Source organism: Nyctereutes procyonoides, unplaced genomic scaffold, assembly GCF_905146905.1.
Source record: "Nyctereutes procyonoides isolate TBG_1078 unplaced genomic scaffold, NYPRO_anot_genome, whole genome shotgun sequence".
NCBI lineage: Eukaryota > Metazoa > Chordata > Mammalia > Carnivora > Canidae > Nyctereutes > Nyctereutes procyonoides.
This window is the reverse complement of record NW_026575120.1, coordinates 2,007,022-2,023,710: the sequence shown is the minus strand read 5'-3', so window position 1 is coordinate 2,023,710 and position 16,689 is coordinate 2,007,022. Positions and strand designations below refer to the sequence as shown.

Sequence of the window (16,689 nt, the reverse complement as noted above, 5' to 3'; positions counted from 1 at the left end):
ATGGGTTTGTTCAGTAACATTTTTTTTTCTACTTGGAATAAATTTTGTTGAAACCATAATCTAGTAACAAGTAAAGAATATCAATCATTTCCTATGACAAAACTAACTGATTGAACCACTCAGGAACATAAAAAGCTAACATGTTAAAATGTGGTATTACAATTATTATTATTTCCTTGATTCTTCCAAAATAGAATTCAATCTTAAATACTGAGTTAATGTAATCATGCCCAAGTGCATAAGCCATTTCTCACTTAGTAAACATGAGTTTAAAACATTCTTAAAGTGTTTGTTATTACAGTATTCAAACTTTCAATTAACAAGTAAAATGCCCACATGACCCAATCATTCACTAAAATTGGCTAAGAAAATGGGAAGTTATAATCCAGGAGTGGATTGTTTGAATTTTAAAATATTAGAGTCATGTAGTATTAACTAGTGCCACCCACAAATGTTTGTTTTTACAGAAGTCAAATATACCCAAGCATAATATATTTATCATGACACTGTGACAAAGCATACACCATATTCAAACATTTGATTATGTTAAGCTTGATGGTCTTAACGCCCAAAGAAGCATATAAAAGTGTTCTCACTGCATATTCTTTAACTCTTACCCCTCCCAGAATGTCATTAAGAAGACTTGTGCCTCCTGGGGCAATAGTATCTCAAACTTTAGTATTTGTCTTATTCGGTTCAGGTTCTGTAACAAAATACCACAGACTGAGTGACTTAAACAGAAGACATTTATTTCTCACAGTTCTAGAGCCTAGAAGTCCAAGAGCAAGGTGGTGGCAGATTTGATTTTGTATTGTGGCCAGCTTCATGACTTGTAGACAGTGTTAACACATTTCTGGAGTAAGAGTGGGGAGCCATTTCCTTGTTGAAGATGAGTTTTGAGCAAAGACAATAAGTCTAGACCATAAATATTTTATTTTATTAAGATTTTATTTATTTATTCATGAGAGACCCACAGAGAGAGGCAGAGACATAGGCAGAGGGAGAAGCAGGCTCCCCATGGGGAGCCCGATGTGGAACTCAATCCCAGGACTGAGAATAACAACCTGAGCCAAAGGCAGATGCTCAACCACTGAGCCACCCAGGTACCCCCCATAAAAGATATTTTAATAATCTTGGTGTATTTATGCAATCTAATTATACTATGTGTTTAGATGTGTGTTCTTTTCTAGATCTGTGACTACAGAGTATAACTGAAACAAAAACCCAAGAATCAGATAATCTGGATTTTAGTTCTGCCTCTCACACTGTTTCTGTGACCTTAGTAAACCATGCAACCACTCTAAAACAAATTTTTCAACTGTTAAAAAGAGAAAATGATTATTTGCTGTAAGTTACATGTTCTTAGTTATTGCACAAAAATTTGTGCCAGGCATATTCCTGGGTTCCAGGAATTAGTTGAATAAAACATGTATCCTGCCTTTAGGATTTTGAGGTCATTATGAAAGTTAGTAGAAATAGCACATCCTTTATTATTTATTTATATTTATATTTATTTATTTATTTATTTATTTATTTATTTATAAAGTTTATTTATCTAAGTAATTTCTACAACCCAATATGGGACTCGAACTCACCACCCTGAGATCAAGAGCTCCATACTTTTCCAACCAAGCCAGCCAGGTACCCTGAAATAGTGCATTCTTTCAAATGGTGTACAAATACAAGTTTCTATTTTTACAAGTTTGAAACATTTTGAGGTTTACATTTTGCGATGAAAGCATTGGGAGGAATCTATTATCTGTGATATTAATTACCTAATTCATTAGAATTTTTTTTTGTTTTACTAATTCCCTCTTTGATGCTTATCCTTCTCAAAAAGGAGTTCTCAACCAATGAGAATAAGCTTCTGCAGATAGACAAAACCTACCCTATGATTTCAGATGTGAGTTTATATGACCTTTATTTCCAAATATGATTTTTTACTATTTTGAAGGGACCTTTCCAGACCCGGTCATGAGTAAACTATGGTCCATGGATCAATTATAGCATGCTGTTTTGTAAATAAAGTTTTATTGGAATGTAGCCATGCCCATTAGTTTACATATTGTCTAGGGTTCCTTCTAGGCTGCAACAGGAGAGGAGAATAGTTGTGACCGAGATCTTGCATCATGCAAACAGAAAATATCTACTATCTTGCCCTATGCAGAAAAGGCTGGGCAACACTTGGCACAGTTGAAAACACAATACATAGACTAGAATGATAACGGGTTTCAGTTGAGATACTCCAGCCAGGGATCCTGCGACAAATGTCAGGACTCATCTCTGCTTTCCTCTCCAGCCTGAGAACCACTCCATCCCTGCACTTCTTGCTCTCTTTCAGGTCTATAACTGCTCACATTTCCCAAATAGCCCTTGTTCTCCTGTATTTCTGGGGCTTTGATCCCTGTCTGGAATGCACCTTTAATCCCCTACACCTGCCCCACTCCTTCCAGTTTTCTACCTTGAATTAGGATAGGTTTCCCTCTTCAAACTTCCATAGCACTCCTAACCCCCAAAACACTGTACACTAGTTTGTTTTCTCCACAAAACTAAGATCCTTATAGTTAACATTTCAGCATCTGACAGAACACAGGTTTTTACTTAGGAGTCACTGGATGGAGAGTTATGGAATGAATGAATGAATGAATGAATGAATGTGAGCTCTTCCTAATACTTACACTGTATTGCCTGAGTGGATTAAGCTAGTAAATGCTTAAAATATTGAAGAGCAAGAGACACAGAATTCAGTATTTCACAAGTCTCTACAGGGAATACTGTTTCTATGTATAGAGGCAGTCAGGGAAATCATAACGGAAAGATTGGTTAAGCGGAGATAAACATGAATCCCATTACAGGGGAAAAAAAGAAAAAGAAAATGATGTGACTACCGTGAGCACCTCAAGGTGGGAGGGATGATCAGAAGCCTTATGCATTCTAAAATGATTTTGTAGGTTCAAAGGATGTGTTTCTTATTGGCAGACTAATGTTAAATATGATCTTGGGACTAAATGTCAATTCAATTTACGCTGAGAAATGTAATTGCCTCAAAAACTGAAATATTTGTATCTGCTTGACAAGGCCATTTTCTCCCTGTGGGCAATCTGCATAGGAAGTCAAATCACAATCAGTGAATTATTGGCTTAATTAATTTATTAATTTACAATGAGACACAGCAGTGAGATTTTGCCTCTGGGACTGGCCAACACTGTTTGGTTAACACATTTTTCCTTATGTATGTTAATATGTTCAGTCGGGTTAGGTGATTTGACATATCTCTGCTCTGATTCATTGTACTTTCACTTTCTACAAGCAATCTTAAGTGCCTTATTTCCCAGTTCTGAAGAGAAGAGTATAGTACTGATAATTCCTATGTATTTTGAAAAGTCTGTGTATAAAATAAAAATACATAAAATATTTATATTAATAGTGTGTTCATATTTCTATGACCATAAGAGACCAAGAGAAAAATATGTAATAGAGGACATAATTTACAAAAGGTTTTCTAACATAATCTGAAAGAATAATTCCAACATAATAAAAGTTCACAAGTTTGGAGGTCATTTTTGCTTTGTTTATCGTAGGCTTATTTTTTAAAGGAGGACATAAAACAAATATATTGAATATCTCAGGATAGAAGGGTAATTATATCATATACATTAAATGAATTGTTTTAAAGGCATGAAGCATACATGTCAAAAGATCATGTAGAAATGGAAACACAAAGATGATAATATTAAGTATCTAAATAAGATTAAAACTTCTTATTTCAATTATGCAAAAATATTTGGTATACAGGAAGATGGGAAGGAAGTACCCATGCATATGGACAGTAATTTTGTATATGGGGCAAGAAATTGAATCTATAATCTTTTTCTTATTTTCTCTAATTACATTATTTTAAAAACTAAGATTAGTAATAGAGATGGTAGCTGGAAAATCACTAATGTCCTTACTGTTGTAAACAGTCTATGACTCAAAGCTGAAATTCATAAAATTGAGAGGAAAGAACAAGCTCAGAATGAGAGATATTGTATAATGCCGTTCATGTAAAATAACACACAAACTATTGTCTGCTGTTTCTGCATACATACATACATATGTAGTACATGTACACAAATAGAAATGGAAAGAAGCATATAAACTCCAAGATAAAGGTCTAACCTGGAAGAACAAGGGAGGCAGGCATAAATAGGGCTTTGACTGTATTAACATTCTGTTTCTTAAAAAACAAATACTCATAGTCAGTATGGTAAAATGTCAGCATCTCTAAAATCCAGCGAGTGTGTACATGACTATTTATCAGTTATTTGTTATAAATGTTCGTCCTTTTTCCCTTTATATTTGAAATATACTTTACTTAAAGAAGACAACACATACAGCCACGCTGATGGAGCTGCACGTGAGCCCTAAATAAATTATAGAAGTGCTTTGATGCAAGTCTTTCCTTAGAAAGTTTAGAAAAAAAGATATTCTAAGTCAACTAGTCTTTATTAGAAAAAATTCTAATTTGAGAAGAGAAATCAGGAAGGACATGAACTCCAGGGCTTCTTTGTATGTCTGTTACTGCACTTTAGTAGAACTCAAGAACTGAGATGAAAAATGACTCTTGAGGAGTTTAGTTATTTCAACTATTATATCGTTTACTTCAATGTCCTATTTTCTTTTTTCCTATCATTTCTTGGAATTAGGCTTTAGGGTTAAATTTATTACAGTGCTATTTATTATATTTGAGTTCCAACTATATAATAAATTCAAAAAAATATGATTGCATTTTGACCGGGAAGTCCTTATGATGTGGCCAAATTCCTTTAGAAAGGGAACTTATGTTTTCTTTAAGATAATTAGCTTAATGAGGTATAGCTATGAAAGGTACAACCTAGGTATCAGATGTTTGGAGAAAGAGTTAAATTTCTCTGGAAAATGATTATAACAGATTTTGAATCTTACTCTGAAGTCAAAGGAGACAAATGTTTTGGAAGTCCTGTGACAAAGCAGAGGACAAAGTAGATAGAGAGGGTCTTGGTGGAAAGTGGGTACACGGGGTAGTCTGATGGCAGGGGAGAGATTGAGAATATCCAGTGAAAAAAATGTGACATCTGAACTGGTTGGGAATTTCCATACAGTGAAGTCTGAGGTTCAATTTTACATTGTAGACTATTCTGCATACATTTTCCTATCAAAATTAAACCTTCAGTAAAATCCTCTTAGATCCCCAGGTGGAGCTAGGGTATTTCCTCAAATGAAGGGAGGGATGTGGTGTTCAATGCAAAATGAGTGGTATGAAAAGAAAGCAGCAACCAAAGACATCTAGGTTATTAGGCACCTAAGGCAACTATAACAAATACAATTGTCTGGCTTAAAACAACAAATTTAGAGGCACCTGGGTGGCTTCAGCTCAGGTCATGATCCTGCGATCCTGGGATAGAGCCCCACATCAGGTTCCCTGCTTAGCAGGGAGTCTGCTTCTTCCTTTCCCTCTGCCGCTCCCCCCTACTTGTGCGTACTCACTCTCTCTTTCAAATAAATAAATAAATATCTTAAAAAACGACAAAACAAAACAAAAAACCAACCTCCCTCACAGTTCTGCAGGCTAGAAGGCCGTGTTTGAAGGCTCTAGAGAGAAATCCTTCCTTGCATTTTCCTAGCTTCTTGTGGCTTCTGGCAAATCCTAAGGATCCTTGGCTTATAACTGCATCACTCCAGTCTCTGCCTCAGTCTTCTTCCTATGTCTGTGTGTCCTCTTCTTACAAAGATGTCAGTCATTTGATTTAAGGTCCACCTGAATCCAATATGACCTCACCTTAGCTTAATTACACCTGCAAAGATCTTATTTCCAACTAAGGTCACATTCTGAGGTTTCACATGGGTATGAATTTTTATAACATTCTTAAACCCAGTATCACAGAATTGGCAGAGAAGATACATGGAGGGATATAAATTTTCTGTATTTTCATCAAACTACTTTAGATAGGAGACACTCAAATTGCTTTAGAACATGAGATTGGTGCTCAATTTTATTTCATTATTAAAGGACAAACTAAACGCCAAGATCTGAGGACCGCAGGATAGCTGAGTAGTAGATATCTTGGCTACATTGGAAATTAGCAAACTCAACCCTGATTATACTCAACCCTATTATACTGAACATCCATAGTTCAATTGCTGAATAAAATAAAGATCGAGAATCTGTTGCTTCAAAATACATGGCACTAAACTCAAATGGCACTGAGTAAATCTAACATAATTATGAGTATGAGTAAATTACTTCAACGTCTGAATTAAAAAGTAGCAGAACGCTATTAGTTCCTGTATTTTGTTGTTTTTGAGCTGAATCATCAGATAAAACTTCGACGTGCTAGATGAATGGTAAATTCTTAAAATGAAAGAACTTCGTGTTTAAGAAGAATATCTCCCAAGTTGTGTAGATCTCCACAAAGGTGTGATTGCTAATAATAAATTTATGTGGGGGAAAAATAAACAAAATGGAAAGGTTGGTAAGACAGGAAAAGCCAGCATGGTTGGGAGTGTAAGTTGTCCTCAGAGTATCCTGAGTGATAATATTGCTCCTACTACTGGATTTCCAAATTGCCAATTAAACAAACGTGTCTGCTTTTCAAAGACCATATTGTTTTCTTCAAGGAACTGTACTCATATTTTAGGATATTTATTATCATTTCAGAATAATTTTATTATTTAATGTTTCATTTCTAAATGAGTCTTTAGTTTTTGGAGTTACTTAAGAGAACTGTAAAACATTTATAAAGGGAAATTTTACTTACCTATTTTTAGGCTATTTACAATTTTGCTCTTCACTTAAAACCATATAGCATAAAAATAAGCAATCCATTGAGATACTGAACAAAGCTAATCTAGAAAACTCACATCACAAACTAGCATAAATGACATTATCATTCTTGCTGATTTCTGAAAATGCAGGCCTCAGCCAGAACTTGTAAAGGTTCTTATGTTGCTCTTTATAATCTGTTGAGACATTGATAGTGATTTAGCCCATTAGAGCCTTCACTTGCCTATTTATAAAATAAACACTTACCTCCTATGACTGCGGTTTCAAATGCCAATATGTGAAAAAAAAATATTTTAAACTTGAAAGAACTATCTAAAAGGTAGTGCTAGAATTATTATGTTTCATTCTGAAAGTTATTCTAGGAAACTGAAATCATAGACTATAGGGATTTTAAGTTGTGGACTCTGTGGAAAAAAATGTCTTAAATTTGGCCCAAGAAAGCTTAATCTGTCCAGTTATTGGCAGGGTTGACAACTCAGTACAGATTCTTTGACTTTTCATGAAGAGAAAATTATTTTCTAAAATAATTGAGTGTTTGTCCCTTGAATTGGATTGGGAGGTATATTAAAAGACAATATACATTCTCCTTGTCATTGTGCACAATATTTTGTTTATGCTTGAGACTGTTCAGAGCTCTAGGGTGTTATCAGGACTGAGTTGCCAGAACCGTAAGGGATTTTAGTTTATAAAGTCTTCATTTCCTCTGCATTTGACAGAAGAGGCCATGATTTCTGTCCAACAGCTGTGCCCACAGGTATTTCAGGACAGATCACTTGATGCCTCAAAAATTCAACAAACAAGCTGTTTCTCTCTTCTCCAGGAAACACTGCTTCCACTTGCTTAGCTTAAATGTTGGCTGTTTTAATGTAATCGGAGAAGGTACTTTTAGGAAGAAAAAAAATAGCAAATTGTTCAGATGATAACAGAAATAAAAGCAGGAAAAAAACCTGTAAAGTGTGGGTTCTCAGGTCGAGGTACTGAATGCTTTATTTTAAAAGAAAGTGTTCCAGTGCTTATTCACCAGAGAAGGGGCAGGATCCGTATGATGAAGCAGGATGCTTCTCTAGATAAGTCAGGAGACCAGGGCCTTGTCTCAGTCATGCTACAAACTTTCTTTATGGGCCCTACAACTGGGGATGCTCGCAGCTTTCGGCATCCAGCCCAGCCTCCTTCAAAATGTCTACTGTTCACGAAATTCTCTGCAAGCTCAGCGTGGAGGGTGATCACTCCATGCCCCCAAGTGCATTCAGGTTGGTCAAAGCATATACCAATTTTGATGCTGAGCGTGATGCTCGGAACATTGAAGCAGCCATCAAGACCAAAGGTGTGGATGAGGTCGCCATTGTCAACATTTTGACCAACTGCAGCAATGAACAGAGACAGGACATTGCCTTTGCCTACCAGAGAAGGACCAAAAAGGAACTTGCATCAGCATTGAAGTCAGCCTTGTCTGGCCACCTGGAGACCGTGATTTGGGGCCTATTGAAAACACGTGCTCAGTATGACACTTCTGAACTGAAAGGCTCCATGAAGAGTCTGGGGACTGATGAGGAGTCCCTCATTGAGATCATCTGCTCAAGGACCAACCAGAAACTTTAGGAAATTAACAGAGTCTACAAGGAAATGTATAAGACCAATCTGGAGAAGGACATCATTTCTGACACATCTGGTGACTTCCGCAAGCTGATGGTTGCCCTTGCAAAGGGTAGAAGAGCAGAGGATTGCTCTGTCATTGATTATGAACTGATTGGCCAAGATGCCTGGGATCTCTATGATGCTGGAGTGAAGAGGAAAGGAACTGATGTGCCCAAGTGGATTGGCATCATGACTGAGAGGAATGTATGTCACCTCCAGAAAGTATTTGAAAGGTACAAGAGCTACAGCTCTTATGACATGCTGGGAGCATCAAGAAGGAAGTCAAAGGAGACCTGGAAAATGCTTTCCTGAACCTGGTCCAGTGCATTCAGAACAAGCCCCTGTATTTTGCTGACTGACTGTACGACTCCATGAAGGGCAAGGGGACTTGTGATAAGTCCTGACTAGAATCATGGTCTCTCGCAGTGAAGTGGACCTGTTGAAAATTAGGTCTGAATTTAAGACAAAGTATGGCTGGATGTACTACTACATCTAGCAAGACACCAAGGGTGACTACCAGAAAGCGCTGCTGTACCTGTGTGGTGGGGATGACTGAAGCCTGCCATGGTATGAGCATCTAGGAGTGGTGCCCCTTTGTTTGCAGCTAACAGTTCTAGAAAATAGCTTGTGACTAACAGTCCCCTTATGCCCGTCCCTGTGCTGATGGCGTTAGCATAGCCCCCTCCCCATCCTTATTTTAGTTGCCTAAGCATTGTCTGCTTCTCATGTCTAGTCTCTCCTTTTAGCCAAACACTCCAAGGAGTTGGAAGTGAAATTTATGATGTGAAACCCATTGCCTCTTGTGGACTGTGTCATAAACAGATGAATAAACTGAATTTTTACATTATAAAAAGAACCCCAAACTTCCTTCATGACTTTGGACAAATTATTTTGCCTGTTTTTTTTTAATTTTTTTTAAATTTTATTTATGATAGTCACAGAGAGAGAGGCAGAGACACAGGCAGAGGGAGAAGCAGGCTCCATGCACCGGGAGCCCGACGTGGGATTCGATCCCGGGTCTCCAGGATCACGCCCTGGGCCAAAGGCAGGCGCCAAACCGCTGCGCCACCCAAGGATCCCATTTTGCCTGTTTTCATTTTAATTTCATTTGTTATGACATCTTTTGCAATCACCTCTTAGTCCTAACACCCGGTGAGACTATATTTAGAAATAGGGCCTTTAGGGTGACCGGTTAAGGTTCATTGAGACCATATGGGTGGGGCCTTAATCCAACAGGACTAGTGTCCTGAGGGCACCCTGATCTTGGATTTCCAGTGTTCAGAACTATAAGGGAATAGTTCTGTGTTGTTTATGTTACCCAGTCTGTGGTAACTTTTGTGAGAATTGTTTTAGTCCATGAATGTACTTTGAAGAAGTTTGAGAAAGATGCAATATAATGTGATAGAATTTAAAAATAAGATAAACCAAGATTCAAATTCCTTCACATATATACAAGCTGTGTGATACTGCACAGATTATTTCATGTTCTAAATCCTCAGGGGAAAAATAGCAGAGCAATAGGTTCCTTGTAAGGATTAAGTGAAGGAGGTCCAAACACAGTGCTCTGCAGAGTAACTGGCACAGAACACTCTTTATACTCTTTATTATTGTATGCCTATTATTGTATGACATTATTAATGTCATTATTTCTTAAAAATCAGATTTCTGGCCTAGTGATTGGGAATGGGTGATGGTAGCACGAAAGTATCTATCATGTATTAAAGAAGAAATTTTCAATTACTCATGTTTCAGAATTCCAAGGAGAGCATTTGGAAATCACATATCCCAAATCCACAACCCAGAGTTTCTGTAAATCACACATCCCAAATCCACAACTCAAAGCCCTGAATAAGAATCTCTGTATGTTGAGTCCAGCCATTCATATATGATAAAAGCCTTAGAGGCCACTTTGATGCTCAGCATAGCCTGAGAATAACTGCGAGAACAATACAAGAACACACTGTGGTTACTTAAGAGAGTTCTAAACCTCTCACATTATGGAGGAAGTGAACTAATACATTGCTGTCCAATAAACTGTAAGCACTTAACAAGAATTATTAAATATTAATGTAATAACAAAGTTAGGTTGTTCCACTTTTTCAGGGCCTTTTAACCCATACTCTGAAATTCTGAAGGGGGTGATCCTGCCCAACCCATCACTTGGTATTGACCTTACTTGGTTGGGCAGTGAGTGTGCCTCACTCTCTAAACACCACAGTGATTGGTCAAAGAAAAAGTCACTATCTAAGCAGAGACAACAAGAGTTCTTCTAAAGGAAAGAAGGTATCATTCTTTCTCGGACATGGGTAGATGCAAAGATTATGCAGCACAGCAAGAGCCTAATCAACTATGAATTTATACATATATAATGTAAATCAACTATGAATTTATATATATGTTATATATATACATGTACATATATACACAGAGAGAGTGAGAGGGAGGGAAAGGGAGAGAGATACTGAGTCTAAATGACTTAGAACTCCTGGATCCCACCATGCCTGAAGCAGAACCATCTCTTAGAATTCTTAATTATGTGAATCAATAGACTGTTTCTCAATTAAGCAGATTACTGTTATTTCCTACTTAAAAAATTCTTACAAATACATAGATGGCAATTATTTGACAATAAACATTAGAAGCAGCTTCCCAGGTCATCCTGTTTCTCATGAATTTAATCACCATTGGTTCCTGTCCTCCTAAACTGTATTAACCTGACAGTTTTTATTATTTTATGAATTCCATAATATAAAAGAACATCCCTGAAATGTGAAAACAAAATATTGAAAAGAAACAAATGAAGGTGAAATTGTTTTCATAACTACAAAAACAACAGAATGTCTCAAATTTATTTATAATACAACTGGGCCTCAAGAACTGGTTGACAGAAAAAGAGAGGCAGAGATTCCTGAAGCAGATCTTCCTCATTCTCAAAGTTCCCGGCCTGCACAGCAACTATTTAGACAAGACTGCTCACAGACACCAACAGTTCTTGATACCTTCCTGTTACTGAAATGCATCTCCCCAAAATGTATCTGTGGAAGTCCTAACACCCGGTGAGACTATATTTAGAAATAGGGCCTTTAGGGTGACCGGTTAAGGTTCATTGAGACCATATGGGTGGGGCCTTAATCCAACAGGACTAGTGTCCTGAGGGCACCCTGATCTTGGATTTCCAGTGTTCAGAACTATAAGGGAATAGTTCTGTGTTGTTTATGTTACCCAGTCTGTGGTACTTTATTCTGGCAACCCTAGCAGACAAATACACTTCTCTCGCAACCCTGCACCCCCCCCACCCCGCCCCATTTTGTGTTTTAGATTAGTTCCAAATGAAATGAGAAATAGAGTACCTCAATGGGTATAAATGTGAAAATACAGCTTTCTCTTTAATTCATAAATGAGAACCAAATACCCATCCCTGTTATGTCATGATCTGAACACAGTAAAAAACCTTTAACAAAAATAATTAATTTGTCCCTGAAATGCCTACTTTAAAGGCTTAGAGATTCTAATTCTTATGTAAAAGACTACAAAGGTATTTATTAAGGACCCACTAGATGTCTCAATATAGTACTAATAATTATTCACTTGGCCACCTTCTGTGATTAATACATGCTATTTTGGTATAGAAACAGTGTTTCTAGATGCAGGTGATATAGTAGGTAACAGTTTATAACAGGAGAATATAACAGGACAGTTTGGTATGATGAAGATGTTTTGGAATAAAATAGATATCATTTTGTAGGGAAAAAATATGCTAAAACTTGTGGAGTTTTGGTAACACTTGTGCACAGAAAAATATTTGTGTTCAGGTAAAGGAATCTACCTTTCAGCATTTCTAGGAAATGAGAAATCAGAATTACACAAAACTTCATTAGGAGGAAAGTTGTTTTTCATTTTGCTAAAGAATTCACATTTGGATTCCTTTAACTAGTTCCCTACAATTAGCATCTGAAAGGTTGCTGGGATTCAGGTGTTTAACTCTGCAATGAGTGGATCAAGCAGAATGTGAGAAATCAGGGGAAGCAGGGAATGGGAGTAAGTGGAGCACCCCAGGAAAGAGGTGAGTCTGTAAGTTAAGGCACAATGGGAGCTATTTCTTAGACACTGCATGTGCAAGCACGTTAGCTGTGTTGTTGTAGGGAATTTGGTGTTGAGATTCCCAAGTTTTGCAGATATTCCAAGGAGACTATGTTTCTGAATAACAGATCTGGGGCAGAGACTGGAGGCAAGAGCTGAAGTAGTATCTGAAGGTGAAAACATAAAAGATGCAGATTAGTTGAGAACGCTTTTTTTTGGAATTTGAAGTAGCAGAAGTCATATGGTAAAGATTTCCTCTCCTTAGCATCTTTAAATTATAGGCCCATTCTAGAAAACCAGATTGCTTATTACAAATACCTTTCTCTCTTTTCCTTCTTTCTTTCATCACATATTTGTGGTATTTACATATAAAAATATGTAAGACTGGTGTGGGTGTGTTGAATGGAGTCATAGTTACCAACAGGGACTTTAGAAATTGATACGTCTGGCTTTGAATTCCTGCTCTTACATTTATCAGCGGTAAGCTTCAATTTCCAATCTATAGAATGGGAATAATAATAGTATCTACCTCAAAGGTACTTCTGAGGATTAAATGAGATAATGCATCCAAAGCCCCGGTGAACACCCAATATTCTCTAAATGTTCATTGTTATAATTATTTAGTGTTTGGAGGACAGGTTTCACTTTGGTCGGTGGAATGCTTTGAGAAAGGCCAGAAATCACTTAAGATTGTGCTGAGTCCTCAGTAGAAATCATTGGGAAGACAAATTGATATTTCATATCCTTGTATGAGTTTCAAAATAAGACACTTTAAATCCACATCCTAATTATAGGCATGAACAAAGCACAGTAAAAAATACTAACCAATGACACATTGCTAATTGGTATGTTCAAGACAGAGCCTCACACAAAGTGTTTAATCATATAACAGGAATTTTGAAACACTTACCCTTCCAAGTTGGGTGAGAACAGAGCAGAGGAACTCTTGTGACAAGCATGAGAGCTTGGTATAGACCTGTTTTTCACTGTGCATTACTCAAAGTGGTAGACTTGTGCATGTGAACTGAGCATTCAGCATCTATTTTTGTCTCAAGAGAGAAATGACGCCTTTCTTCCCTAATTTGTAGTTGAGGGTGTCAGACAATGTATGAACAGAGTCCCCTGGAATTGTCTCCCACAATCTGTAGGATCAGAGTCATGCTGTGGCCAATGTCAACCAAGGTCTGCTAGTAACAGAAGAGGTTCCCCAGGTGCTAGCTGTCCCCCAGCACAGAGTGGGGTAGGAAGTCACATCTGATTAAACCACGGGCAAAGAGATCCCACTCATCTCCATGTGTCTACAATAATGGGCCAGTCAACGTTGTCAGTTTTCTAATGTTAAGGACCATCTGAAGACTAGCTGATTCCTCTACTTCCTCTTTTTTTCTTTTTTCTTTTTCACGGAGACTTTGGTGTCATGCAGGTGCAGACCCAGCAGAGAACCACTGACAACTCTAATTTGTTTCAATGTTTCTTGAAGCTTTCTCATCAGCACAGTCTTGGGCTCCTGCTTCATCCTTCAGAGCCTGGACTCTTGCTTTATGAGGTTGACATTTTGTTCTGACCTCTGTCGACAGCTTCTGGCCTCTGGCATGCACTCTGTTTAGTCACTTCTTTTATTTATAACTTATGCTCTTCTGCTTGGCTCAGACAAACTCATTGATTTGCGATCTGGTCACACTCGTGTTGCTCTATCTAATGTAAAATCTTATCTTATTCTCTAGCATCTCTCTTTTTGTCCGTGACATTTATTTGGCTTCTCACATTTTCATTGTGCTTTCACTCCTATTCTGATTACAGATTTTACATGTCTGCGTGGTACCAGCAAGGAACAGTAGTTCCAGTTCAGAGAGACCAGTGTGAAGCATACTTTACGTGTTTAAAGCACTTTATGGTTTTACAGAGCATTTTCCCACACACAGTATCTTATGTGATCCTTACAACAACCCTGGGAAATAGGTGTCATGATGTCCATTTTATAGGAGAGGGAATGGAAGGGCTGAGAGACACATGGGCACACTACTTAGAATTTACTAGAAACTTAAGACTGTGAAGACTGGGACTAAACCTTGAAGGAAATGAGAGGTGTCAAAACATGATCTGTTATTCTACATATTCCTTATTTCTTTTTTTTTTAGTCTGCCTTTTCTTACCTTTTCCCCTTTCTCATTCTTATCCCTTTCTTCACCTACATAAAACATCTCCAGCTCTACTGAAATATTTTATCATCTTTATGATCTATAATTGTATTTAAAGTGTAAAATACAAGAAGCTTTTCAGAATAAAACATTTCAGCATTATTATTTCATGATCAAATGTTCTTGCTTGAAATAGCCAGGTATTTAAGGAAACAAGTTCTGTATTTTGGTCTAAATGTGTTGAATGAACTGTCCAAGCTCCATTTTACTTCACTTATAAACGTGAAAAAAAAAAGGATAATTTGTAGAATAAGAAGACAAGAAAGTTAAACTAAGCTAATCAAAATCAATTTATTTTTAATATTTTAAGGAATTTAATCATCTTGATCTTCTCTGAACACCTGTAGAGTCCTATTCCTCCCATAATACAGTTCTGCTGTATTTTATAATTGTCCATGTACATGTCTAGGGCTTCCAGGGACAATTAGCACTGTAAGGTCAAAGGCAATAGTTATCTTACTAGCTCCTATGTCCAGCTCCAGGAAGTATGCAATGAATATATGCTGAATGAATGAGTGAGTGAATGAACAAATGTTTTCTTTTATGTCATCCCTATCACTTGTTGAGAGTATTGTTTTTGAATGTAAAGAACCCATATATAATCAGTATCCATGAGATGTCTCCTAGAATCCAATGGGTTAAATTGGGTTCAGTAAGACTTTAGATGAATAGGGTGCCAGAGGGCTCTCGGCCTGGTTCTGAGAAATGGCAGGAGCAGCCTAATCAGTACCTGGGAGGCATCCCAGCTCAGGGTGGTAGGAGATGGTGGTGATGGTGGGGTACTGGAGTGGGGGGAGGTATGAATGTGGGAACAGAGGCCCAAATAGCACAATAGGCCAGAAGAAAAAGCCATGTGAAAGCTGCATACCACACAGGAACCAAAGTCATTTGGAGAAGCCACCAAGGGATCTTGGAGTCGGTTGTGCTGATGACTTGTCCAGAAGTGAAGGGCCTTTTAATGAGATGGTAGCAGAGGGTGTCTTGCCCAACCCACCTGATCTTAAAAGGGCCCTGCCCAAATACGATCAGGGTGTTGTATCGGTCCTAACACATATATAAAAGAGGAAATTAGTGATTATTCCTTTTATATTTAAATCATGCCTGAAAAATATTAAAAATGTATATTAAAATAACAATATAAATTGTTATTTATCAGAATTAATTGAAGATATGGGGAATCAGGCACTTTCATGCAAAATAAATTGGTCCAACCTTTTGGAGCCATTCAAAAGAAACCATCAAACTGTAAAATCCATGTCACCTTTGAACTACTGATTCTACTCTTAGTAAATTCTCTATTATAAAAATAGTTCCACAAGATCATGTATGCGACTGCCGAATGTAGCATTTCTTATTAAAGCCAAATCATGGCAAATAAAAATCATCAAATGTTCATGACTAAGGAATAGAATGATGTATTATGATAACTATATTATAGTTATATAATGCAATAATGCATAGTCATTAAGAGAAAAGAGCTAGAGTCACATGTACCAACATGGGCAGGTGACTGATGTATTAACTTAAATAAGGAAAAAGCAGAACATACTATATAGATGTTTGTGTGTATGATTCTTTCTCTCTTTTTGAAACATTATGGAGTTTTATATACTCTCTATGAGGGGGTGCATGGAGGGAAATCTGGAAGCCATAAACACGTGTACACAGAAATATCTCTATTATCGCTTTCACAAAGAAAGTGTGAGCATAAAGTTCAAAACAGCCATGAAAATATAACTGAAAACATTTCTGAACATATCAGAAAAAATGTTCAACACATTTGATAACCTCAGGTAGCAGAAGACCAGGTGGGTGTTCAGTTTACACACTGCAAAACAGAGACATTCTTTACTTGCCAAGTTCCCCCAGAGTCAAGGTTAAGTAGCTCAGAGGAAGTCTCAAGAAAAGGAAAAAAATAGATAAAACCACACCAAAGATAAAGATAGAGATTAACAGGAAGATAGGGAAGAG

The 16,689-nt window shown here is 37.2% G+C and overlaps 1 protein-coding gene and 1 pseudogene across 2 annotated transcripts in view; one reads left to right on the top strand and one right to left on the bottom strand.

Moving 5' to 3' along the window:
• The window catches only part of MSR1 (macrophage scavenger receptor 1), an 80,066-nt gene that overhangs the window by 14,635 nt on the left and 48,742 nt on the right, over positions 1–16,689 (bottom strand). Inside the window, exon 9 of one of the 2 annotated variants that reach the window (XM_055334567.1) lies at positions 14,996–15,762. The exons of the other annotated variant lie outside the window; for it this stretch is intronic. Coding sequence (XP_055190542.1) covers positions 15,719–15,762 — 44 coding nt within the window. The 3' untranslated portion in view covers positions 14,996–15,718. Of the gene's footprint in view, positions 1–14,995; positions 15,763–16,689 lie in introns of those variants that run through there. 2 annotated transcript variants of the gene reach the window in all.
• Positions 7,943–8,996, top strand: LOC129515617 (annexin A2-like; annotated as a pseudogene).